Here is a 26,575-nt window from a genome sequence, read left to right on the forward strand (position 1 = left end):
TCCCTGTCACCGGGTCTCAGGTCAGGCCCCAGCAGGCCTGGAGCTGGGGTGTGGAGCCAGAGCCACCCAATCCCATGGGGACAGGTTTCACAATTTCCCGGATGGGGCTGTGGTGGGTCACAGTGCGGCCTCTAGCTAGGAGGATGGGGTGGCTTCCACTCCTGCTCCTTCTGCTTCAGTGCTCACGGGCCCCTGGTGAGTGTGTTCCCCTCTGCCCCTGCCTAGTCCCCGTGTGCCTTCAGGGAGGGGTCGGTCCCAGTCCCAGCCTGCTGTTTAAGCCAGGAGCTCGCTTTCCCACCGGGCAGGGAGCACTGAGTGACCTTGGCTTCTTGCGCAGAGCCGGGTGCCCCCAGGAGCACAGATACACACTGCGTGCTCGGGCCCGCATTAGGACGCCTGCTGCAGCACTGAGGCAGCGTGGGGACTGAGCGGAGGCACGCATGCGGGCAGTCGTCCCTCATCACCTGATCTAGCCTCTAACCTGGCACGTGCCCTCGTGCTGGTGAGAGGCCAGAACTGGAGTCAGAACACCTGGGTTGGGCCTCAGCCTGGGCAGTACGACTGCTCTGGGCCTGGCATTCTCAGCTACGAGACGAGATGTAAGGAGTTCCATCGGGCAAGCGACAGCTCCCGCTGCTCCCACAGAATGTATGTTTCAGACCTGGGCCTGGTGCCTTGCCCGCGGAGCAATGGCACAGGTGATAACCACCACGTCCCGGCCTGCTTCCCCCACCCTGTACAGGGACCCAGCCCTTGAATGAGTCCACGGGGTCTGTCCCAGAGCCTATGGCATTGACCCCCTGAATGAACAAAGTGAGGGTGTGCTGGCAGACATGCACTGACACGCATGTCCACCCCGCAGGGCAGCGCTCGCCCTTGAATGACTTCCAGGTTCTCCGGGGAACCGAGCTGCAACACCTGCTACACACCGCGGGGCCCGGGCCTTGGCAGGAAGACGTGGCAGACGCCGAGGAGTGCGCACGGCGTTGCGGGCTCCTACTGGACTGCAGGTGAGTGGCAAGGGGACCTGGGTGAGACTGGGGGCAGAGGAACCTGCACACTGAGTGAACCCGTGCCTCCTCCTTCCAGAGCCTTCCACTACAACGTGAGCAGCCACGGTTGCCAGCTGCTGCCATGGACCCAGGACTCGCCCCAGACATGGCTGCAGCGTTCGGGGCGCTGCGATCTCTTCCAAAAGAAAGGTTGAGTGGCTGTGGAGAAGGGTGGCCGGGGATAGGGGTGCTGGGGCCTCAGGCCCTGTCGACGTGGGTCTCTTGCTCCCAGGCTATGTACGGACCTGCATCATGGACAACGGGGTCGAGTACCGGGGCACTGTGGCCATCACCATGGGTGGCCTAACCTGCCAGCACTGGAGCCACAGGGTCCCCAATGACCACAAGTGAGAGGGACACCTCCCCTCTGTGCCTGCTGGTGGGTCCCTGCCCCTGCACGCCCTGCATTGCAGCTCTCTGCGCCCAGGTACACGCCCACACTCCACAACGGCTTGGAGGAGAACTTCTGCCGCAACCCTGATGGGGACCCCAGAGGTCCCTGGTGCTACACCACACACCCAGCTGTGCGCTTTCAGAGCTGTGGCATTAAGTCCTGCCGGGAGGGTAAGTGGCTGCTCCCGGAGGCGGGAGAAGTGTGCCCACACCCGTCCACAAACACACTGCCCTGTGTCTCCAGCTGCTTGTATTTGGTGCAACGGGGAAGATTACCGTGGCTCAGTGGACCGCACTGAGTCAGGACGCGAGTGTCAGCGCTGGGACCTGCAGCACCCACACCCGCACCCCTTCGAGCCGGGCAAGTACGCATGGGCGGGCTCCACGCCTCGAGGGCCAGGCTAGGGGAGAGTCCTGGACTCCAGGACTGGGCTCGATATAAGGTAGTAGGATGGGGCCAGATACGGCGTGAGTCCCAGGACCTTGTTCACGCTTGGCTACGGCCCCTAGGTTCCTCGACAAAGACCTGGACGATAACTACTGCCGGAACCCTGACAGTTCCGAGCGGCCCTGGTGCTATACCACCGACCCTCAGGTGGAGCGAGAGTTCTGCGACCTCCCCAGCTGCGGTAGGTGGGCAGTGAGGGCCGGGCCTAAGAAGTGTGGGGGCGTGGCAGAGCTGGGGAAAGGGGCGTGGCATAGCTGAGCGAGACCTTTGGGAGTGGGGTTCGGCCTCAGCCTCAGCCCCAAACTCAGCTCCATCTCAGCCCCGACTGATCTGGGTCCATCCAAGGGCCCGAGGCACAGCCACACCAAGAAGCCACGACACTGAACTGCTTCCGCGGGAAGGGTGAGAGCTACCGCGGCACGGCCAACACGACCGCGGCGGGCGTGCCCTGCCAGCGTTGGGACTCGCAGAATCCGCATAAGCATCGCTTCGCGCCCGAAAAATACCCATGCAAGTGAGGTGGTTGGCGGCCCTGGGGCGGGGCTCGGAGGAGGGCGGGGCCTGGGGCGGAGGCGGGGCTCGGAGACTGGCCGGGACCCATCTACGCTGATCAGAGCACCTGCCCAGGGACCTTCGGGAGAACTTCTGCCGAAACCCCGATGGCTCAGAGGCGCCCTGGTGCTTCACAACGCGGCCTGGCATGCGGGTGGCCTTCTGCTACCAGATCCGGCGCTGCACCGACAACGTGCGACCTGAGGGTAAAGCCTGAGCTGGGGCTAGAGGCACCTAGCCGCAGGGCTCCAGCAAGACACGGCTGACAGCCGCCTCTGCCCGCCCGCCGCAGACTGCTACTACGGCACGGGGGAGCAGTACCGCGGCTCGGTCAGCAAAACCCGCAAAGGCGTCTCGTGCCAGCGCTGGTCCGCGGAGACGCCGCACAAGTCGCAGTGAGTTTGGCTGGCGCCTCCGTCCCGAACCCTAACGCCACAAGCCATAATCTTTCAAACTGGAGTCTGGTCGGGATTTGGGATTTCCCTGCAAGGAATTTGCACCCCTATCCATTTAGGTTCACGCCCACCTCCGCCCCCCACGCGCATCTGGAGGAGAACTTCTGCCGGAACCCTGATGGGGACAGCCACGGGCCCTGGTGCTACACTACGGACCCGAGGACTCCCTTCGACTACTGTGCACTGCGGCGCTGCGGTGAGTGCCGGCGGCTCCTGGGGCCGCCCCCCCCTCCACAGCAGAAGGCTGGCCGTCTAAACCGGGTGAACTTGGCTCTTTCAGATGACGACCAACCGCCGTCCATCCTGGAGCCCCCAGGTAGACCTGGACCAGCATGGGTGGGGGGCCCTTTGCCTCCCTTCTGCACACAGTGGGGTTCCACTGGGCCCACCCTGTACCCCCAGACCAGGTTCTGTTTGAGAAGTGTGGCAAGAGGGACCCTCGCCTGGACCAGCGTGTCTCCAAGCTGCGTGTGGTCGGGGGCCAGCCCGGGAACTCGCCCTGGACAGTCAGCCTGCGCAATCGGTGAGGCACACCCGCCCGTGTCCCCCACAGAGGGGCAGAGGCTGGCTCCTCTGTTTGTGCAGTGGAAGGTGTGAACCCGCCTCCCGCCTCAGAGATCCTAGCCGACAGGTGACGGGCCCACCCTGTGTGCCAGGACTCCCTGCCCCCTGTACTGACCCTTGTTCCTCCAGGCAGGGCCAGCACTTCTGTGGGGGGTCCCTGGTGAAGGAGCAGTGGGTACTGACCGCCCAGCAGTGCTTTCCCTCCTGGTGAGCCTCCCTTGGGTTTGGGGACCCGCCCAGTCCCACCCTCCTGCCTTCCTCGGCCCCGGCAAGCTGACAGGTGAGCCTCGGGGCAGCAGACTGTCATGTCTGAGCAGAGCTTCTCTCCCAGCCACGTGCCTCTCCTGGGCTACGAGGTCTGGCTGGGCACCATGTTCCAGAGCCCCAAGCCCACGGAGCCGGGCCTGCAGCGGGTCCCGATAGCCAAAATGGTGTGCGGGCCCCCAGACTCCCAGTTTCTGCTGCTCAAGCTGGAGAGGTGCGTGTGAGTCAGACAGAGGGTGTGAGGCGGGGCTGTGCCAAGCGGCCTCGGGCCCTGAGTGCCCTCGTTTCTGCTCAAGACCTGTGACCCTGAACCAGCGTGTGGCCCTGATCTGCTTGCCCCCTGAGCGGTATGTGGTGCCTCCAGGGACCAAGTGTGAGATCGCAGGCTGGGGTGAGACCAAAGGTAGGAGCGCAGTGCGGGCCCCCCGACTGCTCCCGGCCAGGAGGCCCAGCCCTGGACCTGCCCAAAGGCCCTCCCTTCTTCCCATCCCCCCCACTGTAGGCACAGGGAACAACTCGGTCCTCAATGTGGCTTCGCTGAATGTCATCTCCAATCAGGACTGTAACGTCAAGTACCGCGGGCGCGTCCAGGAGAGGGAGATGTGCACCAAGGACCTGCTGGCCCCTGTGGGTGCCTGTGAGGTCAGTGGCAGGGGCCCTGGCAAGCCAGGGGAGGGTGTGGGAAGCTGAAAATGTACTTTGTCCCCAGGGGACTAGTCTCTGGCGTGGCCCAGGCCTCTCACCAGCTCTCCCACCTACCAGGGGGACTACGGAGGCCCACTCGCCTGCTTTACCCATGACTGCTGGGTCCTGGAGGGAATGATAATTCCTGCCCGAGTGTGTGCACGGCCCCGCTGGCCAGCGGTCTTCATGCGCGTCTCCGTGTTTGTGGACTGGATTCACAAGGCCATACGGCTGGGCTAGGCCTGGCCTCAGGTCCGAGTGCCACGGGAAGGATGAAGCTTCCTGGCAGACATAAAGCTGCCTTTCCCCCCTACGCCCGTGTGGGGTGCTTCTTGTCTCTGCTTCTAGGGAGTGAAGTGGCGGCTCCTTGCTAGGGCCTGGGGGTGGGGGGTGGCTTGGGGCCTGCGTACCCTGGGCTGGGTGACATGGGCCCTTGGGCTCCCTCGGCCTGTGGTGCTGTGGAAGAGCAGGGCCTCACTGGTCCCCTATCAAAACGCTGGGAGAAGGGTGGTGTAGGGCAGTCTCTTAAAAAGGGGCAGCAGCAGGAGCTAGCCTGGTGGCGTCCCCAGTGGCCAGGACAAGCAGTGGCTGAATTCCTCACTGTCCCCTCCCCTCACACTGGAGGTAGAGGAGTCCTTCTGGCTACCACACCCAGGGCCTGCGGTCTTTGAACTCCAAGGGTGGGGCTGGGATTGGGCATGGCTGGGAACCAAGTGCCAGCAGGAACCACACTCCATCCTCATTTATTGCAACCATACAGCCCCCATCTCTTGGCTCACCCATCCACGGAGTCCAGAGCCCAGGAAGCCTCTAGCTGCTCTGCCAGACCCTGGGCCCTCCAGGAGCCACGCGTGCCACCTGCCAACCGGCTCGTGCAGAGGCAGGGCTGCTTCAGCTGCCCAAGTGCGTGCGCAGCCAGAGCACAGCGTTCATGAAGCTGTCTGACTCCACCTCCACCTCGGACAGTGCGTGGGTGCTTTTAGGGTACAGCAAGAGCCTGCAGGGGTTGGGCAGCAATGTTCCAGGCTGGAGGGTCCTCCCCCAGGGCTCACCTGCCCGCCAGCTGCCAGGGTGGTCCCGCCACACTCACCGAACAGGCACGTTCCGGGCCTTGAGGGCCCGGTAATATTCTATGCCCTGCTTGAAAGGCACCCGCTGGTCCTTCTGGCCCAGCATCAGTAACAGCGGCGTCTTCACCTGGGTGCGTGAGGAGGGACAGTGAGCAGAGCTCCGGGCCCGGGATGGACCGGCAGCACACCAGGCCGGGGGGTGCGCTCGGGGGGGTGGGCACTGTGTACCTGCGGGGTGTACTTGATGGGCGACTTGTCCAGCATTTCCGCCCACATGCCGAGGTCTGGCAGGCAGTCACTGCTGTAGGGGAAGCCAGCCTCCACCACGCACCTGCAAGAGACGGAGCTGATGCAGCCCCTGGAGCTCTGGGGCCCAGGCGGCTGCACGGGGTGCGGGATGGACGGGAGGAGGGCACACCCACCAGTCCGGGATGTCAGTGGAGCCCATCATGGAGGCAATGTTGATCACAGGGTTCCGGGCCACGCAGGCACTGTACATGTCCGGATACTGTCCAATCAGGTGGCAGGAGAGGAAGCCACCGTGCGAACCACCCATAAGGGCCACGCGGCCTCTGTCAAAGTGTTCCTCCTGGAGCACCTGCTCCACTGCAAACTGCAGGGTGGGGCAGAGCACACTGCAGCCAGCTGCCGGCCCAGCTGACGGAGCCACCCCATCCACGCCCTCCTCCAGCCTGTCCGGAAGCCAAAGCCCCAGCCCCTGCTACCTGGACGTCCTTCACATCCTGGTGGCCCACATTGCCAGGGAGGGAGAGGATGCTGTCCTGGCCAAAGCCCGTGGAGCCACGATAGTTCACTGGAGGCCAGGAAGGGACCAGACGGGGAGGTCAAGCGACATTCCCAGCCCCCGGACACCTTTACGCCCTCTGGGGAGTAGGCCCTGGGCCCAGCTGCACGCAGACTATCAGTGGGGCAGGGCCACGAGAGCTGCAGCTGCTGCCCAGCATCCACAGCACCCTTTCCAGGGGAGCCCCAGGTTGGTCCCTCTTACACCCTGCCACGGAGCCAGGGGCTGGGCCAGGCAGTTCCTGGCAGTGGTTACAGAGGAGCCTGGAGGCTAGAGTGGTACCTGTGGTGCTCGTACAAACCGGGCCCGCCCCACGGCGTCCCACAGCCCTCCCAGAACTGCGGGGACCGCTCACTCACCTAGCAGCACTGCAAAGCCCATCTTGCAAAGCATGGCCGGGAACAGCATCCAGGCAGCGATGAAGGATGAATGGGGCCCCCCTGCAGACAGGGAGCAGGGGGTGAGAGAGGCAGCTAGGGGGGCTGTGGGGGGGCAGGGGCTCTTCGGCCATTCGCCTACCGTGGGGCATGACCACCATGGGCACCTGGGTCTTATCTGGAGGGTCGCTGGGCTGCAGGAGGATCGCTTCAAAGTCGAGGCCAGCTGCAGGGAGAGGGCAGCAGTCAGCACAGTCAGCAGAGCCAGCGCTGCTGCCCGGGGGCTGCCCCAGCCAGGACCTCCGCTGCAGCTGCAGGTCCGGGGCTGGCAGAGACCTGGCCAAGGGAGCCCACACAGCGACACACGGTCCCAGCGTGCTCACACTCCTGCCCCAGTCAGGGGACCCCTCTCTGCAAGGACAGCATTCTGGGCGAGGTGTGGCCACAGGCCTCGTATGGGGCCTGTCTTCTCTGGGCCGTGGTGACCCCCCACAGAGGACGTGGCCTGGGGGATTCCAAGCTCTGACCCCAGAGCAGGCGGCCAGATGCCTGGACGCTGTGCTCCCCATGAGCATCCACGAGAGGAAGGACAACCCCTCTCGGAGGTGATCCCGAGACACCCTGCAGTGTGAGGCGGGAGGCAGGGGAGGGGACCGCGGAGCTGTGTGTTGGGGAACCCGGGGAAGGTGTCCCTCGCCTGTGGCCCTGCTCACCGTACTCCACATTCTCTTGCTCCGGGGGCGGCTGCAGTACCCGGATGCCCCAGGAGATGTCAGGAATGGGCTCGGCCTCCTCCAAGGACACCCATACCACGGACTGCTCCTTCCCTGCAGGAGGCAGGAACCCAACTTTCTGCCAAGGGGAAAGAGGGTGTCATCGGGGCCTGGCTGCCCCCCGGTCCTTCCGCCTCACCTCTGCCCAGAGTGGGAGGGGCAGTTTTCACAGCGCTGGGGGCTGGCACAGGCCCCACCGTGTGCCGTTGTACACAGAGGCGCTCAGCCCTCTTCTCCTCGCCCCCACTCGGCGTCCAGGCTCTGCCGTCTCCCTGTGCGCTGTTGGGCCGGAGGACTGGGTGCTTCCCCCCCATGGGTGCCAGACCCCCATGGGTGCCAGAGCCCCATGGACCACGCTGAGTCCGGCCCACATGTGGCCTCTCACATGCTGACCCGGCCAGTCAGACTCCAGGGCCAGTTCTGCGGGGGGCCCGGGGGGGCCCCGTCTGCACAGAACCCCTGCCCCCTGGCCCGGCGACCCCCGACACTCACCAGGCTCGGGGGCAGGCTGGGTGTAGAGAACTGCGCCACCATGAGGTCCCGGTCGATTGTGAGCAGCTTCCAGCTTCCGCCTGACCCCCCTGGGGAAGGCAGGTGCCGCTAAGCACCTGGCGGGGCCACCGCCCTCCCCACCCACTCCCCACAGAGCCAGAGTCCCTGGCCTGGGGCGCCCCGGGGAGCAAAGGGATGCCCACAAAGGGACCGTCACAAACGCCCAGGTACACACAGCCCTGGGAGAGCCTCCTGCTTAGCCCGTTGCTAATCTAGCAGACACTGGCTGTGCCCGGGGACTGCTAGATCTGGGGACACACCAGACCACCACACCACAGCCGTCACTACTGGATGACTGCAGCCTGCAGTGGTGGCAGTTAGGCCCAGGGGACGGGCGGTGGGGTGAGTGGTGATGATTCGGGGCAGTGGGGCCCAAGGAGATCCCTAAGCGGGCCCTGTGAGGGGAGGTGCAGTGTGGGGATGACACTGGTGGCTTTGAGGTGGGGTGAGTACAGTCTGGGCAGAAGGGCTCACAGGACACTTGAAGGGCAGCATCTCGGGGCCTGGGCAGGAGGAAGGAGAGGGGGCCAACACGGGGGTTCTCCTGGGCCCAGGTGGAAGAGCTGTGCGTGCCTACGGTACGGGCAGGAGGGGATGACAAGCAGATCATCCCTTGGCGAGAGAGAGTTTCGTAGGACTGAGGAGCAGGGGGTGGGCGCCATGCTGAGGCCTGGCCGGGACACATGGAGCCCAGGGGAACCGGGGAGGCAGGGTCCCTGTGACACTGCCATAAAGGCTGAGGGATGGTCAGTGGTGCAGTGGCTGAGGGTGCCTCCGTGGCCCCACAAGCTCCAGCTGCAGTCCCACCGCCGGCCCGGCTGGCCCACTCGGCACCCCCACTCACCGGCTGTCAGGGAGGTCACGCTGCCCACCTGGGTGTCCACAGCAAACAGGTCCTGAGGCAGAAAGGAGGCCGCGTGTGGCAGCAGAGCCAAGAGCCCTGTGAGTCCCGCCCCCACCCCCCTCTCCTCTTAGGGACCCCTGGGCCAGGCCCCAGCTGGGAGCACCTAGGACAATGCTGCTCAGAACAGAAGGGAGCGGCCTGAGGGCCCGGGTTCCAATCCTAGCCCCACGTGACCCTGGGCAAGGTAAGGAATGCCTCTGAGCCGGAAGGAGGACATGACGTCACACCAGGAAGGAGCCTGGCGCACTGCGGCCGTCCCCAGTCCCCACCCGCTCCCCAGGAGAAGGCCTCTGCTCCGCCCAGCCACTCCCCAGTGCCAGCCCCCGTGTCCTGAGCTAGGAATGCCTGGGGGAGGGGGAAAAGGCCAAGGAACCTGTTGTGCATACTACAGGATACCATGACCAAGGGAGGCATCTGAGACCACCAGGGCAGCCAGACGCCCTCGAGGAGAAGCGAATCCAGAACAGCGGCAGGCAGGCCTCACGGGGCCGGTGAGACCCGGCAGCTGGGCGTCCCACCCAGAGGTGTGTGCACACCGCGCTGCCCTCGGCCAGTGCCTGGGGGCCTGCTCCCCGGCGGCCTCCCAACAGCCGGGGCCCCCTCACCTGCCGGCTGCGCTGAGCAGAGTCGAAAACCACTCTCTGGCTGTCCGCTGACCAGCATCCCAGAGGCAGAAGGCTGCAGTAGATCCCAGAAAAGTTCTCTGCAAAGACGGGAGGGCTGGGGGCCGCGTCCAGGAGTGGCCATGCGGGGGGCAAAGCATTGCCAGGACACAGGGCGCACGCCCGCCCTAGGCAGTGCGGAGCTGCCCCAAGACGGGCAGGGGAGCGGGGCCTCTGAGGGCCCGGGAGGGGCAGCACACCGGGGCTCCCGGGAGGGTCCGAGGGAGCTCGGAGGAAGGGCCCTGGCTGTCCTGCGAGCCGCCCTGCCAGCACCAGGCGCACTGGCGTCCGTCTGCCTGTCATGGTGCTCTGCACAGGGCCTGGCCTGGGGGCTGCTCTCCGTCCTCGTCACTCACCCCGCCCTCACGGCACCCCTACACAGAGGGCAGGGATGACCGACCGCCTGCTGCACGGGTGGACACACGGAGGCTCAGGGAGAGCAGGGCACTGTTAACAAGGGGCAGAGCTAGGTCCAAACGGAGCCCCACGGCCGCATCCCTGCAGCCCAAAGGGAAGGGAAAGAGGCCACCCCTCGTCTGCTGGACTCGGGAACTGCCCGGGCAGCCTGAGAAACGAGACTCTCCCCTCTCACATCCTTGGGATGGTCCCGGGCCCCAAGCAGAGTGGTGAGCACCGAGACTGTGACGGGGGCCACCTCCCAGATACCCTGCTGACTCAGGGCTCGGACGGCACTGTTGCTGGGTGGGGGTTGGGAGAGGGACGGAACAAACACCCTTGGCCTCAGAGCCTCTCTGGTCGGACATTCCAACCCAGAGCAGGTCCCAAGACCCTGGAAGGAGCTGCAGCATGGGAACGAAACCATCGACCCCCACCCCCACCAGCTCGGACCACTGTGTGGGGCCAGCGGGCTCGCTCTAGCAGAGTCCTTCCCTGAGGCCGCACGCGGGCTGGCCCTGCACAGGGAGAGCGGGCGGCAGGGAAACTGCTGCGGGCCCCACTGACTGCCTGCCACGCGCCCCTCACCTCCCAGCTGCCGAGGCACGACGTCCACCACCACCGAGGTGACCTTGGTGTACCAGTCGTACTGCAAGAGAGCACAGCGCTCAGGCCCACCGGGGACTGGCAGCAGCCTGGGGGTGCGGAGCTCGGTGCCAGCCCCCCGTTCTGGGCAGCCTCAGGGACGGGAGGCGGCACCTGCGATGAGCCTTTTGTCCCTCCCTTCTGGGGACCTGGGCCGGGTGCTGGGAAGGGCCTCTAACTCCCACTGGGGGCTCAGAGCTCTGCTGGGCAAGGACCCCGTGACTGAGACTCTGTAACTGCCCACACTAGCCCAGCCCCTTGCGGAGCCTGCCCCGGGCAACCGAGGATGCTCTCCGGGCGGCGGGTCTCCCCAGTGCCAAGCCTCTCACACCGGCAGACCCTCAGCCCCCAGGCCCTGCCCTGACAGGACAGGAGGCCCCCTGAGGGGTCCATGGGGAGACGAGAGTGAACCTCAGCTCTCAGCCACCATCCCCTCCTCTTGCACGCCGCCCCTCCCCCGGCTCCAGCTCACCAGGCACAGTTGGCTACACTGATGATGGGGGATGAGAGACGGGTACCGCAGGTAGACGATGCGACACTGGTCTGGACTCAGCCGGGGCGATGAGACGGCCAGGGTGTCATCCGACAGGAGCTCTGGGCCGGACGGGAACGTGAGCACCGTGCAGGCTGGCAGGGCTAGCTTGCGTCAGCAAAGCACAGGTGGGCGCCCGCACTTACCACACTTCCCCTCGATGAGATCCACGTAGTACAGGGCTGACCTGGAACCGCCAGGAGACGCTCAGTGCGGAGGCCAGCCTGAGCCACCCGGCCCCGCCTGGCCCTGCCCGGCCCCCACTCCTCACCTGCGATTGGAGCAGAAGCGGACGCCCAGCCGGAAGGGCTCGTGCCACCAGCCCACGAACACCACACCCGTGTCTCCAGGAGCCCAGAACGCCTGCGAAGGGGACCGCAGGGCAGGTGAGCGCAGAAGCCCAGGCAGAGGCTGAGCTCAGAGGCTCAGGCAGGGCCCCTAGACCCCGGGAGTTCGTGGGCAGAGTCAGTGCTCACCTGTCCGGGGGACACACTCTCGGGGACCCCCTCAAGCACGGAGATGTTGCTGCTCTCGATATCCAGCACGCAGAGCACCGGAGTGCTTTTGGAAGCCATGTTTTCTCCCCAGTCTTCGTAAAACACGAACTGGTCCCCCTGAGAACACAAGACGCTCGATGCCCAGCCCCCCTTGCGAGAGGCCCACCCTGCCCGCCAGAAGCCAGGGCCTCCCCTGTCCTGACACGCGCACCGAGGGCAGGGGCCACCGAGCCCCAGGGCTGCCCCGCAGGGCCTTCACGGACGGGCCGTGACCCGGAGCACCTTGACGGCCTCGTCGGGCTTCTTCGGCCTAGACATCTCGTCGTCACTGCCGCTGACGTCCAGGGCTTTGGTCTGGAAGAAGGACTCGGCCTTGGGGCGCTTCTTCTCTGCCACGTACAGCAAGTGTGTCTCCGAGTGCGACCAGGACAGGCAGCCAAAGCAGCCTGGGTGAGGGAGGGCCGATCAGGGGGCGCCCTGGGCCACAGCTGCCCCTTCTGTCCACCCTGCCCGCTCCCCAGCCAGCTGCCTCACCGTCATCGTACACGGGCCCGTGTTTCTCCAGCGCCGACAGGTTGAAGCTCTTGAGCTTCCGGTTCTTCTCCCAGACCTGAGGACACCTGGGCATCAGGCTGGCTGCCCCGCCCCCGACAGAGCCTCCCGTGCAGGCTGAGCCCCAGCAGCCCGCCCCCTGGTCCCCTGCAGACACACCTCCAGGAACTGCTTCTCCTCGCCCAGGCCTGCACTCGCGGCCTTGCGCAGCACGGCCTTCATGGCGCCCGACGGGGACTCTCTGCTCAGCAGTCTGAGGGGGACACAGCACGGCGGGTCGGGGTCGTCTCCCACCCGGCGACAGCCCCACCCTGTCCTCCAGACCGTGGCCCCGCATCCACACCTGCGGCCCTTCTGGCCCCACGTGCCCGCTGACCTTGCTTCTCTTCCCCGGGGCACAGCTCTACCCCCACCCCCAGCTTCCCGTGGACTCTACTCCGGGCCCGAGTCTGGGGCAGACTGCCAGTGCCCGTCAGGCCGTGTCACCAGAGGCTGCGTGAGCTCCCGAGGGGCCGTGGCCTGGCTCCCGGCCTCCCTCTGGGACCCTGCCTACGCTCGGGCCCAGAGTGGGCATTCGTAAGAGCCTTGCCGTGGCCCTGCCCACGAGCTTCTTCCCTCACACTTACTCCCCCCGCGTCTCCACACTGTTGCCCGCGGGCCCTGCAAACACCACGGAGTCCCCATCATGGAACACCAGGTATTGGCGGCAGAATCGGATGTTTTCCATGCGTTCCAGGTCCCTCTGGGTCCACTCTGTGAGGAGAGGCAGCAGCCTGCTCAACCTGCCCAGTCCCTGCACAGGCTTCCCCCGACCTGCGCCCTGCGCCCGGGCCTGCCTCCTTCAGTCTGTCCCCCGGTGTTCTGGGTGCCAGATGGGCCACACTGAGCCACAACCCAAGTCCAGGCCTTCAGGACCCCGGGGGGAGGACGGCCTCTCAGAGAGGAACCGCCACTGTTCCCCCTGCCTCCCCAGAACCACGAGGACGCCCTGGCACGGCTCAGACGGGGTGATGGGAATGTGCCCCGCAAGGCCCACACCCCGCACCCAGTCCGAATTCTACTCCCACACCCTCAGCTCACGCACTCGTGGGCACCGTCCCATAACGCCCGAACAGGCCCCCACCTGTGTGCGCGGGCCTCCGCGGCGCGCACCCTTCCACCCCGCGCCCTCCGAGCCCCGTCTTCCTCCACACACGTGTGCACTGTCAAGCAGGCCCCCTCCTCTCCGCCCGAGTGGACCCGCCACCCGATTCTCCTTCCTCCACACACCAGTGTGCACCGTCCGGTAGCGGCCCCCGTACTGCGTGGTGACCTCCGGGCCCAGGCTGGCGGCGCTCAGCGAGGGCTGGCGGCTAAGGCCCCGGTACAGCGCCGCCGCCTCCTCGGGCTCGCTCAGCAGCACCTGCGCGGGGGACACACCAGGGTCAGGCCGGGCCCGGGCTGCAAGGACCACGGCAACCGCGGGCCGAGCCCTCACCTGCCGCTCCATGGTCTCTGTCCGCCGCCGGGGCGGGGCGCGGCGCGCTGGCGCCCGGAAGTGAGGCTGCGGGGGGCGGAGCCCGGAGTAGCCCTCAGAAATCCACTTGGCCTGGCCTCGGGGCGTGAGGGGCGGGGCCTCCGCCAAACGGGCGGGGACCGTTACCGCAGGGGCGTGGCCTCGGCGGCCCTGGGAAGACGCGGTTGTTTTGGACCCCGGGGGCGTCCCGCAGGGGAGGGCAGGGACTTTGAGGAGAGGCGCAGGCCTCTTAGGGGCGCACTAGGCTGGTGAGAGGCGGCGCGGGGGCCGAGCCGCAGGCCGGTTCCGGGAGGGGATGGAGGGGGATCTGCGAGGAGAGTGGGTGGCCCTGTGGAAACGGAGTACAGGGTAGGGTCTTCGGCCTGGGGCGAGGCCGGTGAGTGACGACTGGCCCAAGTGAGAAGGCGGCGAGGCCTGCGTCCGGACCGGACTGTTGGGCAGAAGAAGCTGCGCGGGGGCCGGGTGGGCCCTAAGCAGCGAGAGGGGCGGGGCTGAGCCGGTGGGGGTCGGGAGGCGGGACGGGCGCGGAGGAGTGGCGCGGCCTGGAGCGGTGTGGTGCGCTCCGCAGCCGGCCCCAGCAGGAGTCTCCCTGCGCTCTGGGCCTCGCTGTCGGGTTCCTCCCGGTTCAGTACGGGGCAGACCTTCACCAGACGGTGCCAGGCCCTGACCTAGGTGGGGCTCGCGGGCAGATGGAAAGAAGGACCGAGATCTGCCCGTGAGCGCGCAGAGCGCTGGGGTGAGGGGCAAAGGGCGGGTTGCTGAGCTCTCAGGGTGTTGCCTGGGGTTATCAGCTACCAGGCCAACCCCAAGAGCTATCTGTCCTTGCCGCTCTCACCCACCCCGCTCAGTGGCACCTTGCTGGGTGGGGATCCGGAGTGGAGGGCTTCTGCCTTCCTCCCCAGGCCTCAGCCCAAGACTTTGTGTACAGAGGGCCTGGTGGGGTCTGGCTCCACCCAGGACCAGAGAGCTTCCTGCTGAAAGCAGAATCTGGGCAGGCGGGCTCCTTCAGCACCCCGGCACAGGACTGAGTAGGATATGATGGCAAGGGAGGGCAGCCGAGGCTGGAACCCTTTCCCATATGCCCTGAGACTGGCTGGTCTTCCACACCTCAGGGCCCTGGCTCCCCGCTCCCAGCCTTGCCTTTGACCAAGACCCCACTTGCCTGGCTAGCAGCTTCCCTTTCCCCATCAACCATGTTGGACTAGCTAAGTACAAACAGCCCTCACCTTGTGAGTACCCAGCGCAGTCAAGATGTGAAGGCCAGACTGGGAGCATGAAGAGTGGCCCATACATTGGATCTGGGGGGGAAGGTTGGAAACTGGGATGTTCATCTCAGTGTTGCTTGTAATAGGGAAGCTAGGGACGCGGTGCCTGCCCTTCAGGGCATGTGCAGTGGTCCGGCTGTAACCCCCTGGTACGGCTCTCTGGGGGCTGGGCATTGGAGGGTGGCCGCCTGCGTGCCCGGGGTAAACATGTAGAAATAAATGGGCAGTGCTGCACCTTCTAACTTCTGTTTAAAGTGAAAAAAAAAAATAGATACACACAAGCAGGAATGACATGCATCGAGATACTAACTCTGGGGGGAAGGCCAGAGGCAAGGCTGACCTCCTTTTTGCTTATCAGTGTTTTAAAAATTATCTAGCAAACTCTGGGTTACTTTATTTTTTAAAAAATTATTTATTTAGTTTTAGAGAGAGGGGAAGGGAAGGAGAGAGGGAGAGAAACATCACCGTGTAAGATACATTGGTCAGTTGCCTCTCCCGCCCCCAACTGGGGACCCGCCCGCAACCCAGGCACGCGCCCTGATTTCTCAGGCTGGCACTCAATTCACTGAGCCGCAGCAGTCAGGGCACAGCTCTGCGTTACTTTAGAAAGGAGGTTATCCCATCCTTCCCGGGAGGTCTAAGTTCTGGCAGCCCCTGAGTTTAGCGGTTGGATTCAACAGAGCGAGGCAGACAGGTGTAGGGCTTGTTGGCAGCACCAGGGGGCAGCACCTGCACGCCTGATTCCCAGAACCGGGCACCAGAACGCTGTACAGCCAGACTGACCCTCCCAGGCCGAGGAGGCACCAGCCCTCAAAAGTCTGGGCAGTGACCTCACCCTCCCTCCAAGGCCAAGCTCAGGACCTTTCCTGGGGCCTCCCTGTGGGGGCCCATTGACTTTGGACAGCTCGGTGTGGCCGGGGTCCTGCCTTGCTGGCCCGCCCGCAGCTCTCTGCCTTTTCTCTCTTCTCCCTTGCACTGTCAGCAGACTGCACTGTCACAAGTTCAGGGCCTGGTCCCTCTGGCTGAGCCTTCCCATTTCAGAAACCACCCCAGAGACAGTCTGTAGGTTGTTTATATCAAGTCCTTTTATTCCGGTACCACAGGATTACCTTGTCACAACACAGGGGGAGGGACACCGAAGTACCACGAGTTCTCACGGGGCACAGGAGGACGGCACGTGTTTCACAAGGTCAGGTGGAGGACTCGGGTCATTGCACTTACAACTGTAAACTTGTTTGTTTGACTTTGTACAGCACTCTTCCCCCCTCAAAGAAAGAAGGGGAGGAGGAAAGAAAGGGGGCGGGAAGGAGGGAGGGAGGGAGGGGGAAGCGAAAACGAGACGTGGAAGCCAGCAGAGGAGAGGCGCCGGGCGGCCCCCTCCAGGGCACCGCCCCCGGAGAGGGGAGCTGATTCGATCCCAGAGGCTGGAGGAGGCGGACACGCACACAGACCCACTCACGCACTGGTTCACATGCACACGCACAATATGTCACGACCTCCATGGCTCTCCAGGGCCATGGCCGCAGGGCTGCAGGTACCCAGGGAGACAGAGGTGACATCTCTGAGGAGTTTCAGTTGATCAGGCCTGTCACTCTGAACCTGTCGGAGTCCACGATGACAAGTATTTACAAAATGGGGGGCGGGGGCAGGGCACGAGGGCAGGCAGGGGCCCACAGGCCGGGACCGCGGTGCCCTGGCAGAGGGCCTGCCCGGCAGACTCCCCGCAGGCCCCTGAAGACAGGCCACAGTTGCCGTCACTGCTGCCTCGGCATGGGCCCCGAGACCACACTCCTCCCGAGGACTAACAGATGGTGGGGGCGGGGTGGTGTCGCTGAAGCGAGTGTGCTGGGCAGAGAGGTGATGCCCTTGCTCACCACACGGGGTGGGGGGCAGGTCAGGGAAAGGCCTGGCCTGCATCCCAGAGACCCCTTGCCTATTGGAGATGCGCCCGATGCTCCTGTTGCCTGTGGCAACGAATGCTGGTCCCTGAGCCTCTGGCCGCAGTGCCCCCAAGTCACAGCTGCACCCACATAAGAGCCAGGGCACCCTCGGCCCAGAGGCCTGCACCAACCACCCTCACAAGGAGCGTGGGGTTCAGATGTACCCTTTGGGTACGCTGGGAGGTGGGGAATGATGCACGTCAGAAGTTTCAAACCCACAGGGACACTTGCTGGGAAGTGAGTATTTTAAGGGCTGGGGCTGATGGACGCTGACCTGCGGTCACCTCCATGTCTTCCTCACTCTGCGTCCCACACCCTGGCTTCCAGTGGGAAGGATCACTGCCTCGGGCGCCCACATTATCCGGCCGCCAGACGCCTCCCCACGCAGACCTGGCCCTGGGTGGTCAGGGGCGGTGGGTGGTGGCCTGTCTCCGCCCTTGCTCGGATAGCCTCACACAGCCCAGGCCCGAGGCAGGTGTCTCCAAATCCCGGAGGACCAGGGTCTCGGGCCCAACACAGGTTGACAGCCTCCCGTCTCACCCAAAGCTGCCAGCAGTGAGCAAGGGCCCCTCTCTGAGGGGCCATGTAGACCTTAAAGGGAAGTGAGGCCCCTGAGAAACGCACGGTGCAAACCAGAGCGCTGTGAGGCAGGATGGGGGTGGGCAGGGAGTTCCAACCCTGGGGACGGAGGCGGAGGGAGCCGCAACAGGGCTTTCTCTAAGTTCGCCGCTGGGAAGCCTCCCAAGAAATTCAGCTCAAAGCCACTGCCTATGTGAACGCCTGCTCTGGTCCAAGATGACATCTTAGCTGTCCTCACCACAAGGGCCCGATGTCCAGTTCTTCCCAAGCACCCTTGGGCCCCTGAAGCCCTCTCTCGGCTCACTCACTTTTGAGCCTCCCAGCCCCAGAGCAGGGGCACGGGGCGCAGTCGGGAGCTGTGGGCCCCAGGGCACAGCACGGCCCTGCCCGGGGCCGGTCTGTCCACAGACGAGGCCCAGCTCCGCCCTCGAGCCGTGTGCCGCTGCTTTGGGACAGCCAGGTGCCTCTGGCCCGAGGCTGGGGTCAGAGGGGGCGTGATTTACAGGTGAAAACCTTCAGAACGGCCCAGCAAACCCCAACATTCACACACACATCCTGCACAGGCCTCACCAGCACGTCCACTCCAGGGACCCCGTGTCCCCTGCCACCTTGGTCAGAGAAGCCTGCAGGGCGTGCGGGGCCTCGCACGGCCCGCCGCAGCCCGGCATGCTTCGGAGGCAAGCCCGGCAGGTCCTCGCTAGCTCGTGCAGAAGTCAGCTAGAAGCGCTCCTGGAGGAGAGGTTTTGAGGCAAAAAGAACTCCAAGCAAGAGGGTCGAGCATTGAAAACGATGAAGTCGTGCAAAGAGGCTGCGAGCCGTGCATGCTCCACTGCGGGACAGGCGGCGACTCGCCCGGTGTCGGCGAGACCTGCCACAGGTCAAACATGCCACAGACTGAGAGTTCACACACACGGTGGGGGCGGGGCGGGGGCGGGGGGGTTGATATGAGCGTATCTATCCAGTTTCTCGATTGCATGTCTGCAATGAACGCCTTATACATAACATGGAATTTATTAAATATTAACAGTTGTCTTTGAGGGTTTATATTTCATTGCATAGAACGTTAGAGATGAGACTTGTGGCTGTGCCCAAGGTCAAAGGAAGTCCCCAAGGGAAGGGCCTTGGGGAGGAGCGCCACCCGGCCCAGCAGGTGGAGGGGTGGCGCCACGCTCCCCAGCACGGGGCTCTGGGTCCCCCCTCGGCTGGCAGAAGCCCCGGCCCCTCTGCTCTGAGCGCTCCCACTGCTGATGGCTTAAGAAGGACTGGAGTTGCACAGTAAACAGAGGCGGGCCGAGGGGCCGCCCGAGACCTCGCCGCCCTGGGGTTGTGCTCTTGGTGGCCTGCTGCCCGCTATTGCTTCTAAGTCAACATTCGTCCTGTTCTGAGCAGGGGCAGAGCAGAGGGGAGACCAAACCATCAGTCACAAGGAGGGTGGGGTGGGGAGGGGAGTCAAGGAGGTGAGCAAAGAGGAGAGACGGAGGGGAGAAGGAGAAACAAAAGAAAAATGTTTATGAGGTATACACGTAAATCAAACTGAAATGATTAAGGCTGTTCCTGAAATCAAAAGAAACCCCAGGTGTAGGAAGGAGGAGCCGGCCGGTCGAGACGATGGCGGTGCCGCTGGGACGCTCAGGGTGGCTCGGGGGATGGCTTTGAGAGGGTGGCCAGCGTGCTGGCATTCGCCACCCGTGGGCTGGGAGGAGCCTCCGCCGGGGCCCACGCTGCTTTTCGGTGCTATGGCCTCTTATTTTAGCAATGAGACAGTGTTAGGTCCTAATGTTTGTAAAGTACTCCCAACCCCACGCTAGCCGCACGCAGGTCTGGCCCCGTGTCACCCAGAGGACAGGGCAAGGGCGCAGACCCCTGTGGCCACAGAGGGAGCCGGGCCAGCTGGAATGTGAAGAAAACGGAGCCCGGGGCCCCCAGCCCTCAGTCAGAGCCCGTCTCCAAGGCTGTGGAAAAACTTCTGGCATTGTGCAGGGAGGGCGGCGTCCGTCAGAAACAGGCAGCGGGTGCCCGAACTCTGTGTATAACGCATCGCAGGCCTGGCCGGCCAGGCCGCGGGAGGCTGCGCAGCGGCGGGGGCTTCCAGAGAGAGCTCCTCCCTCCCGGCCACAGCCCCGCCCCGACGGTGGCACCCTGAGGACAGCAGGGTCTCCAGAAAGACAATCAGAGTTCCCTGGGCCAGCGGTCCCACTTGTCCAGCAGGCGCGTCCCCCAGGCAGCGGCTGCTAGAAAATGTCCTGCCTCCGCGGAGGCCGCCCGCCACGTCCCACCTGGTGAGTCTGTGGGCCAAGGGTCCGCCAGGTTGCAGGTGCTTGGAGGAGAGAAATGAGGAAGGAAGGGAGGGAGGAAGGGAGGGAGGGAGGAAAGGGAGGGGGGGTGGGAGGGAGGGAAGAAGAAGGATTTGGTCAGGAGCCATGGACAGCTGGCTCCCACCCCGCATCACGCTTGGCTGCCTGCCCCCTCCCGCCGGGGGGCAGGGGCGGCCTCTCCCCCTCCCCCTCAGGACCCCACCCACTGAGGCTTGGAGAGGTGCGAGCTTGGCAGCTTTGAGGCCACACAGAGGCGGACGGGAAGGAAAGAAGGGTCGGTGGGCCGGGAAGGGACGTCTCTGTAACACAGCGCGGACTGATTTCTGCCCTGCCTGAGCGAGGGACGTGGGGTTGGGCTTCCGACCGCGAGCCCCTCCCGAGCCACTCCGGAAGCTGCCGCGGGAGACACCAGGACGCGGACGCTCACGGAAGAGCTGTGCGCTCGGCCTGGCTGTGAGCCCGACGCGGGCCTGGGGGGAGACCCCTCGAGCTACCAAGGGAGGGGTCTCGGCACCACCCCCACAGCACGTCCCAGACCCGGGACACCGCCGTGCCCGTGGTTCCTTCCCCTTCCCAGTGACGGAGCCCTGGCCCGGAACCCGGGTGGGCGCTGCCGTGAACTTGGCCATGGGCTGCCCCTCCCCCCAGCACAACGTCTGGTTTCCCATCTGTTCCAGGGCACCCCGGGGAGACCTCCGATGGAGCAGGAGAGCCATGGGCGTGGAGGCAGGAGGAGCACCCCGCTGTAGTCAGAGTCGGTGCCGGGCTCTTGACTCGGGCTCCAGAGCCCCCCCAGCTGGCTCCCGCCCCCCCAGACCTCACCCCTGACCGCCTGCCCCCCCCCACCGGGCTCTGGTGGGACTGGCTACTTGTCTGCCCCGAAGCCCACCTGCGACACCGGCCGGCAGGGCCCCCTGGGCGCTGCCCCCTCCCCTGGGGTCTCACTCTCCCCGGAGCAGACCCCTCTGTCCCAGAACCCTCCTTCAGGGTTTCAAAGCACTTATCGCCTTCAGAAATTACCTTTTTGATCTGATTTTTATTTGTTTAACTTATTTATTCTCCGTCCCACTCAATGTACTGTCAGCTTCGGGGGGCAGGGACTTGGTTTTGTTCCCTGCTGTGTCCCCGGCGCCTGGAGCAGGGCTCAGACCCTCCCCGGGGGCTGACAAACTGTTCATGGGACACACGAGTCAGCAGATGGGAAACGGGACCCGTCCAGTCCCCGCACTGTCCCTCCGGAGACAGTCAGCCCCTCCGACACCACCCCCAGCTCTGTGCCCCCCGCAGGCCCGGCCGCAGGGCTGCCCTTGGACTTGCTTGCTGGCCCCCTGGCCCTGCCACACACCTCTGCCCACCACGAGAAGCCCCCAAACCTCCGTCCTCTGAACCCGAGGGGTGGTAGCGGACAGAGGGGGAGGCCTCAGGGGCCCCGGCTGTGCACAGAGCAGCACCGACAGCCGGGCCACCCTCCCTGACATCCTGACGGCGCGCCTCCCCCTGCCCCACAGAGGCCGGGCCGAGGCCAGGGAAGGCTCCGGGAGGAAGTCGCTCATCCCTGCTGCCCAGACAGAGCCAGGGCCCCCATCCCGTGGCCCTCCCGCCCTCTCCCTGGCTGATCCGGTCCAGGGCTGGGCCCGCCTGTCCCGGTGACCCTCCTCTCCTCTCCGTCCTTTCCCTGCCTGCCCCTCTGCTCGCCCCGTTCTTCCTTCTCGCGGGCCACGAGCTCGGCCTGGGACGCCAACAGTGTCTCGACCTCATGCCCAGAGGTCTCCGTCACAGCCCAAGGAGGCCAACGGGCCCCTCCCAGCCCACACTTGCAGGGACGGGCGGCCCTTCACCCTTCCTCTGCCCCCTGCCCCCTGCACCCCGGCCCTGACACTCACTGTTATACGCAGAGTCCAGAGCTGCACCCAGGCCTCTGACTCCAGAGATTTTTCCACAGCAATGATGTCATCTCCCTTCCTCTCTTCGAGAGCCTGCGGAACACGCACGCAGGAGGGTTGGGGGGAACTGCCCCGGGCCCCCACCCTCGTGCCCCGTGCGGGACCGGGGTGGGGGGGATGGGGGGATGGGGGCTGCTGGAGGAGGACCAGGGAGTGGGAACCCTGGCTCCCCTTCACTGGGAGCCTCGCCTGGGCCGCCCCGCGGTGAAGCCTCCGTGCACGGGGCCCTGCGTCTCCGCCCACACCCACCGCACGTGCAGGAGAGGACACAGCAGCTCCGGCTGCATCGTCACCTGCGGCTGGAGCCCGGACTCCCCCTGGAGGACCCCTCAGGACTGGGAGCACCCGAGAGAGCCCCTCAGGTCTTTCCTGGCGGGGGGCGGGGCTGGGGACAGGCAGCTTCGTACTCACCCTTCGAGGAGGCGCGGTCACCAGAAGGAGGAGAATTTTTTGCCAAAAGCAGACACGGCTGCAGCACGGAAAAAGGGGAGCGGCGTCAGGACACCGGCTCCGATGCCCTCCTCACTGGGGTCCTGCGGCCCAGGGAGGCCGCCTCCAGGCCCAGAACCGAGGGGCTGGCCCGGCCCGAGTGACTGAGCCTGGAGTCACCCCCAGACCCACAGTGGGGCCCGGGGCGGCCGCCCCCACCCCCCGGGAGCCTGGCCATACGTGGGCAGGGCTCACCTTCTGTCAGTTTGCCGGCCTGTTCTGCCGCCCCGCCGGGGAGGATCTTGGAGAACACGCTGTCCCCTTCGGCCCCCGGTTGGCCGGCAGGGGCCCCTGGGGCGCCCCCGGGCCTGGCTCCAGCCTTCATGCCTGCGGGGGAGAGAAACCACCCTCAGGAGCCAAGCGGGACCTGGCATCCCAGGCCCTGAGCGGGAGCGCAGCCGTGAGGGCGTCCGAACACCAGTGCCCAGTGAGGGGGCAGGGCGAGGAGGAGAGCAGAGGAATGAGGGAGGAAGAGCAGGAAGAAAAGGAGTGGGAAGAAACAGAAAAAAAGCAAGTTGGAAGAGGTTCAAAGGAGGAAGGGAGAGAACGGGAGAGGGGAAGGAAGGAAGGAAGGAGGGAGGGAGGGAGGGGAGAGCTCGAAGTCCCAGTCCTGGCCCTGCTCACCAGTCCCTTCCGGCGGCCCCGCAGAGAGCTGCCTGGGCCCTGAGGCCCCAGCGCTACTGACCCCACTGCGCACTCTAGCGCCGGTCATTCTGCCGGGAGGCCTGGGGCCCCCCGGGGTACCTTCCTGGGGGCAGTGAGGGCGTGCAGGGTGGGGGAGCTCGGGCACCTGAGTGGGGAGAGAGCAGCTGGGTTGTCTGGGCCACAGCTGAGGACATCAAAGGGGAGGCTCACCTGTAGGTCCAGGTCCCGGTGGCGGCTGAGCCTGAGGAGGCCTCCCCTGCTGGGGCCCTTTGGCTGCCCCTTTAGAGCCATCCGTCTGCTCTGCCCGTGGCTGCAACACAGAACCCCTGGTTGAGATGCCAGGAACCAGGGGGACATCCAAGCTGCAGCCGAAGCGTCCTCCCTGCGTGGGATCCGTGCCCCGGAACCCCCCTTACCGGTCCTGCTGGCTGGGGGCCTGTGGCTGTCGTGGGGCCTGGCTGAGGCTTCCCTGCTGGCTGGCCGGCAGCGGGGGCCGGGCCCCGGGCAGTTGGCTGGCCCTGCTGCTGCAGCCGAGCCTGTGACGGCGTCTGCTGGGGGCCCTGTGGCCCGTGACCTTGCTGTTGCTGCTGCTGCTGCTGCTGCTGCGGCGGCAGCGGCTGCACCTGTGGCTGGCGCGACGCCGTTGCCGAGGGTGTCTGCCTGGATGGTGGTGGCTGTGGCTGCTGTGGCCCTGGAGGTGCCTGCCGACCCTGCGGCTGCGGCTGCAGCTGGGGTTCTGGCTTTGGCTGCAGTGCAGCGGGCCCCGAGTGGGCCTGCCGGGAGCCCTTCTTGCTGTCAGAGGCATGATGGTACGCTGAAGGGGCGCGGGATGGCTGTGAGTATTCAGCCGGGCTGGGGTACCCAGGCTGGCCCTTCTTCTGCATGGCCGGGGCAGGGCTGGGCTGAGGGTGAGGCCGGGCCTCGTGGCGACCCAGGTCCCGAGCATGTGGTTTGGCAGCACGCCGGCCTGGCTCCTCGCCAGCGTGGCGGCCCGAGTGCCGCCCGTGGTCGCCGTGGTGTCGGTGTTCCTTGGCTGAGGCGTGGCGGCCCGGGCCACCTTCCTCGTGTGGCCACAGGCCCTCCTCGGGGGGCTCGTCGTAGTCGTGGTAGCTGTGCCGCGCGGGGCCTCGCTTCTGGGAGGAGGAGGAGGCGGAGGAGCCCGCGTGGCCCCCGTGGTGCCGGAACCGGTCGGAGCGGGCATCCCGGGGCTTGTCGAACCAGTCTGTCTCCTCCTGGCCCAGGTGGTAGGCTTCAGAGACCAAAAACAGAGCACCATCAACCCCCGGGTCGGCTGCGGGGGGGCGGCCCAGCGGAAGCCATGCAAGGAAGCCACGGGGGCACCACAGCCACAGCGACACCCCAGGCCCCCACCCACCCTCCCGTGGCCTGGCCAGGGTGCGGGTGGCGAAGGCAGAGCCCTCGGCATGCAGCACCGGGCCAGGACGCGCTGGGACATCCGGGGCCGGGGCCCCCATGGGCAGGACGGCCCCCAGGCGCTGAGCATCTGCAGAAGTCACCCCCAGCCGCCATTACCTTCACTGTCAGAAACTACGCAGTGGGAATCATCCAGGATGTAGCCCTCCTCTCGCTTATACGCGTGGGCCCGCGGCCCGTCCTTGACATGTTCCTGGACGTCAGGCATGGAGTGGCTGGAGCAGAACTGCGGGCAGGTGTCTCCAGGGGGGAGGGCGCCCCCAGGTGGGCGGGGCCGCCCCAAGGGGCTGACGGGGCTCTCCTCTTCAGAGGCCTGGCTTCGCATGGGGGGCCGGGCCCGGCCGTGGGCCATGCTCAGGGACGAGGGCTTGGGGCCCGATTTCTGGAGTCGCTCCACAGCCTCCCGTTCCCGCTCGTACCCCTTGCCCCGGCCGCCGAAGTCGTGGCCGGACAGCTTCTCCCCGCTGTACGCAGTGGCCGCCCGGGACCGGCTGCTCCCACTGTACATGCGCTCCTCCTCCTCCGCTGGGTCCCGGCCAGACCCCCCGTAGTACCTCTGCTGCTCATACACGTTCTTCTTAAGCCCGTAGGTGATTTCCTCCTGGAACTTCCTGCCGCGGGGGGCCAGGCCGCTGCTGACTGCAGGGGAGGGGTAGGCGGCCAGGTCCGACTCCACGTCCTTGGCTTCCTCGATGGGCGAGAACTTGGAGATCTTCTGCTCCATGCCCTGCTTCCGGTGCTTGCTGCGCTTTGCGGAGACGGCAGCCGGGGCCAGGCTCTTGGACGGGTGCTTGGGCCCCACGGGGCCCGGACCGTACTTCTCTGCCCGAGCACCGTGGCGGTAGTCGCTGTCACCGTAGTAGTGGGTGCCGGCGGGCCGGCCGTCGCCCTCCATGCTCCGGTGGTGGCCGCTCTTCCCACGGGGGTCGTAGGAGTCTTCCTCGGACTCCTCCTCCCCTCGGCCGTAGCAGCAGGGCAGCGTGGGCCCCTCGAGGGCGCCCGGCTCCCCTGCTTCTTTCCCTGGACGCCCACCGCCGCTCGGCCCCAGGGGCTCCAGGCGCTGGCTGTCGGGGACAGTGGCGGAGCTGTCCTTGGTCAGCTCGCTGATGTCATCGATCATCACGTAGTTCCGAGGCACGTTCTGCTCCAGGCTGGTGTAGTGGGAGTCGGAGGGGTAGGCGGGGGCTGGGCTCATGCTCACGCTGCTCCGGTCAGCGGCCCGAGGCAACTCGGGGGCCTTGCTTTGCTCGTAGCTGCTGCTAACCATTGGGCTGCTGTAGCTGGTTTCCGACGGGGCGGAAGACATGGCCACGGCAGGGCTGGCGATCACCTCGTAGTTGGTGGGCACCTTCTGCTCCAAGTCGGCTAGTGATGTCTGGCGTGGCTTCTGGTTGGGGGCACGGCCGTCAGCCGGGGCCGGGAAGAGGGTGCTCTGTGCGGCTGGCATGGGCGTCTGGGCTGCGTAATGGCCCGAGGGACGGAAAGCCTGCTGGGTTGGCAAGCCAGGCTCAGCAGGGTAACTAGTGCCAGGAGGGAAGGCAGGCGCAGGGTACGTGCTGGGGCCGGGGTATGTGGGTGCTTGGTGGGCTGGGAATCCATTGGGACCCTGCCCGCCGCTGCCCGCAGTGTACTGTGGGGCCGCAGATGGGAACCGGGGCTGCTGGAAGGCAGCGGGGCCGGGGCCCGAGGGTGTGGCGGGAACGGCAGCCGTGGCGGGGAAGTCTGCGTACTGGCCAGCGGGAGTGGCACAGCCCTGCAGCCGCAGCTGGTTGAGCTCACTGTCTGACAGGTAGTCACGATGCTCCCCAAGGCCACGCAAGGGCGGGTAGTCACGGCCACCCCGGTCCTTGGCCAAAGACTCCTTGCGCTGGGTGATACCCAGCTCCAGGTACTTGAGCTTGGCGTCGATCTCCTTCTCCTCCTCATCCAGCTCTGCCTGCTTCTTGCGCAGCTTGGTGGACTCGTGCTCCACCAGCCGCAGGTCCCGGTCCAGCTCCCGGAGCAGGCTAGCCTTGGTGGCAGGGACGGCGGTGGGCCCTGCCAGCCCACGCTGCAGGAGGCTGGCCGCGTACAGCTGTGGGGGGGCCTGGCTAGCCAGGGGCAGGTGAGCCTCCTCTGGAGGAGGGCTGGGCAGTGTCCGCTTCACCTTGCGGACCAGGCCGTTGGGTGGCAGCGCCGACACCTGAGACAGAGGGAAGGGCGGGCAGCACTGAGACCCAAGGTGTAGATGGCTTGGAGGGGCACAGGGTGGAAGAGCCCCAGCTTTGGCTGG

General features: G+C 65.8%; 3 protein-coding genes across 5 annotated transcripts in view; 1 reads left to right on the forward strand and 2 right to left on the reverse strand.

Moving 5' to 3' along the window:
• Nucleotides 1–44: 44 nt before the first annotated feature.
• On the forward strand, nucleotides 45–4,725 carry MST1 (macrophage stimulating 1). 2 transcript variants are annotated; one of them, XM_028517903.2, is made up of 18 exons: nucleotides 45–195; nucleotides 863–1,010; nucleotides 1,090–1,202; nucleotides 1,285–1,399; nucleotides 1,480–1,616; nucleotides 1,690–1,810; nucleotides 1,956–2,074; nucleotides 2,239–2,407; nucleotides 2,521–2,651; nucleotides 2,738–2,840; nucleotides 2,960–3,096; nucleotides 3,181–3,216; nucleotides 3,303–3,423; nucleotides 3,594–3,671; nucleotides 3,796–3,942; nucleotides 4,025–4,131; nucleotides 4,231–4,370; nucleotides 4,491–4,725. In XM_028517903.2, exons 1-18 carry the CDS (start codon nucleotides 75–77, stop codon nucleotides 4,650–4,652), a joined length of 2,205 nt encoding a protein of 734 aa, XP_028373704.1. In that variant the 5' UTR covers nucleotides 45–74; the 3' UTR covers nucleotides 4,653–4,725. The 2 variants fall into 2 exon arrangements, with proteins under 2 accessions (XP_028373704.1, XP_035886216.1); XM_036030323.1 differs by having other exon boundaries at nucleotides 4,025–4,075; nucleotides 4,287–4,370; nucleotides 4,491–4,676.
• Nucleotides 4,726–5,128: 403 nt separating this feature from the next.
• On the reverse strand, nucleotides 5,129–13,723 carry APEH (acylaminoacyl-peptide hydrolase). Of its 2 annotated transcripts, XM_028517898.2 has the most exons (22): nucleotides 13,655–13,723; nucleotides 13,447–13,579; nucleotides 12,804–12,930; nucleotides 12,337–12,430; nucleotides 12,160–12,235; nucleotides 11,908–12,071; nucleotides 11,605–11,742; nucleotides 11,400–11,491; nucleotides 11,275–11,315; nucleotides 11,069–11,190; nucleotides 10,540–10,600; nucleotides 9,499–9,596; nucleotides 8,834–8,885; nucleotides 7,930–8,018; nucleotides 7,378–7,516; nucleotides 6,807–6,890; nucleotides 6,647–6,727; nucleotides 6,208–6,296; nucleotides 5,905–6,095; nucleotides 5,711–5,813; nucleotides 5,503–5,609; nucleotides 5,129–5,409 (listed from the first exon to the last, which is right to left on the reverse strand). In XM_028517898.2, the coding sequence occupies exons 1-22, from the start codon at nucleotides 13,664–13,666 to the stop codon at nucleotides 5,304–5,306; spliced, it is 2,199 nt and encodes a 732-aa protein (XP_028373699.1). In that variant the 5' UTR covers nucleotides 13,667–13,723; the 3' UTR covers nucleotides 5,129–5,303. The 2 variants fall into 2 exon arrangements, with proteins under 2 accessions (XP_028373699.1, XP_028373700.1); XM_028517899.2 differs by lacking the exon at nucleotides 12,804–12,930 and having other exon boundaries at nucleotides 5,159–5,409; nucleotides 13,655–13,693.
• A 2,298-nt stretch (nucleotides 13,724–16,021) lies between these two features.
• BSN (bassoon presynaptic cytomatrix protein) overlaps nucleotides 16,022–26,575 on the reverse strand; it is a 39,261-nt gene continuing 28,707 nt past the window's right edge. Inside the window, 7 exon segments of the mRNA XM_036031503.1 lie at nucleotides 16,022–19,794; nucleotides 21,676–21,768; nucleotides 22,147–22,204; nucleotides 22,420–22,551; nucleotides 23,080–23,179; nucleotides 23,286–24,118; nucleotides 24,403–26,485. Coding sequence (XP_035887396.1) covers nucleotides 22,164–22,204; nucleotides 22,420–22,551; nucleotides 23,080–23,179; nucleotides 23,286–24,118; nucleotides 24,403–26,485 — 3,189 coding nt within the window. The 3' untranslated portion in view covers nucleotides 16,022–19,794; nucleotides 21,676–21,768; nucleotides 22,147–22,163.

This window comes from Phyllostomus discolor, chromosome 7, assembly GCF_004126475.2.
Source record: "Phyllostomus discolor isolate MPI-MPIP mPhyDis1 chromosome 7, mPhyDis1.pri.v3, whole genome shotgun sequence".
Lineage (NCBI taxonomy): Eukaryota > Metazoa > Chordata > Mammalia > Chiroptera > Phyllostomidae > Phyllostomus > Phyllostomus discolor.

What these genes read in the sequence shown, in the direction of transcription:
- MST1 (XM_028517903.2), top strand. Translation starts at nt 75, where the DNA reads ATGGGGACAGGTTTCACAATTTCCCGGATGGGGCTGTGGTGGGTCACA. An exon ending in CACCCCTTCGAGCCGGGCAA is followed by an intron (nt 1,811 to 1,955) that starts GTACGCATGGGC and finishes TACGGCCCCTAG; the next exon opens with GTTCCTCGACAAAGACCTGG. An exon ending in CCCCTGTGGGTGCCTGTGAG is followed by an intron (nt 4,371 to 4,490) that starts GTCAGTGGCAGG and finishes CCCACCTACCAG; the next exon opens with GGGGACTACGGAGGCCCACT.
- APEH (XM_028517898.2), bottom strand. An exon ending in AGAGTGTGTCCCCCGGACAG is followed by an intron (nt 11,492 to 11,604) that starts GTGAGCACTGAC and finishes TCCCCTTCGCAG; the next exon opens with GCGTTCTGGGCTCCTGGAGA. An exon ending in CCATCAAGTACACCCCGCAG is followed by an intron (nt 5,610 to 5,710) that starts GTACACAGTGCC and finishes TCACGCACCCAG; the next exon opens with GTGAAGACGCCGCTGTTACT.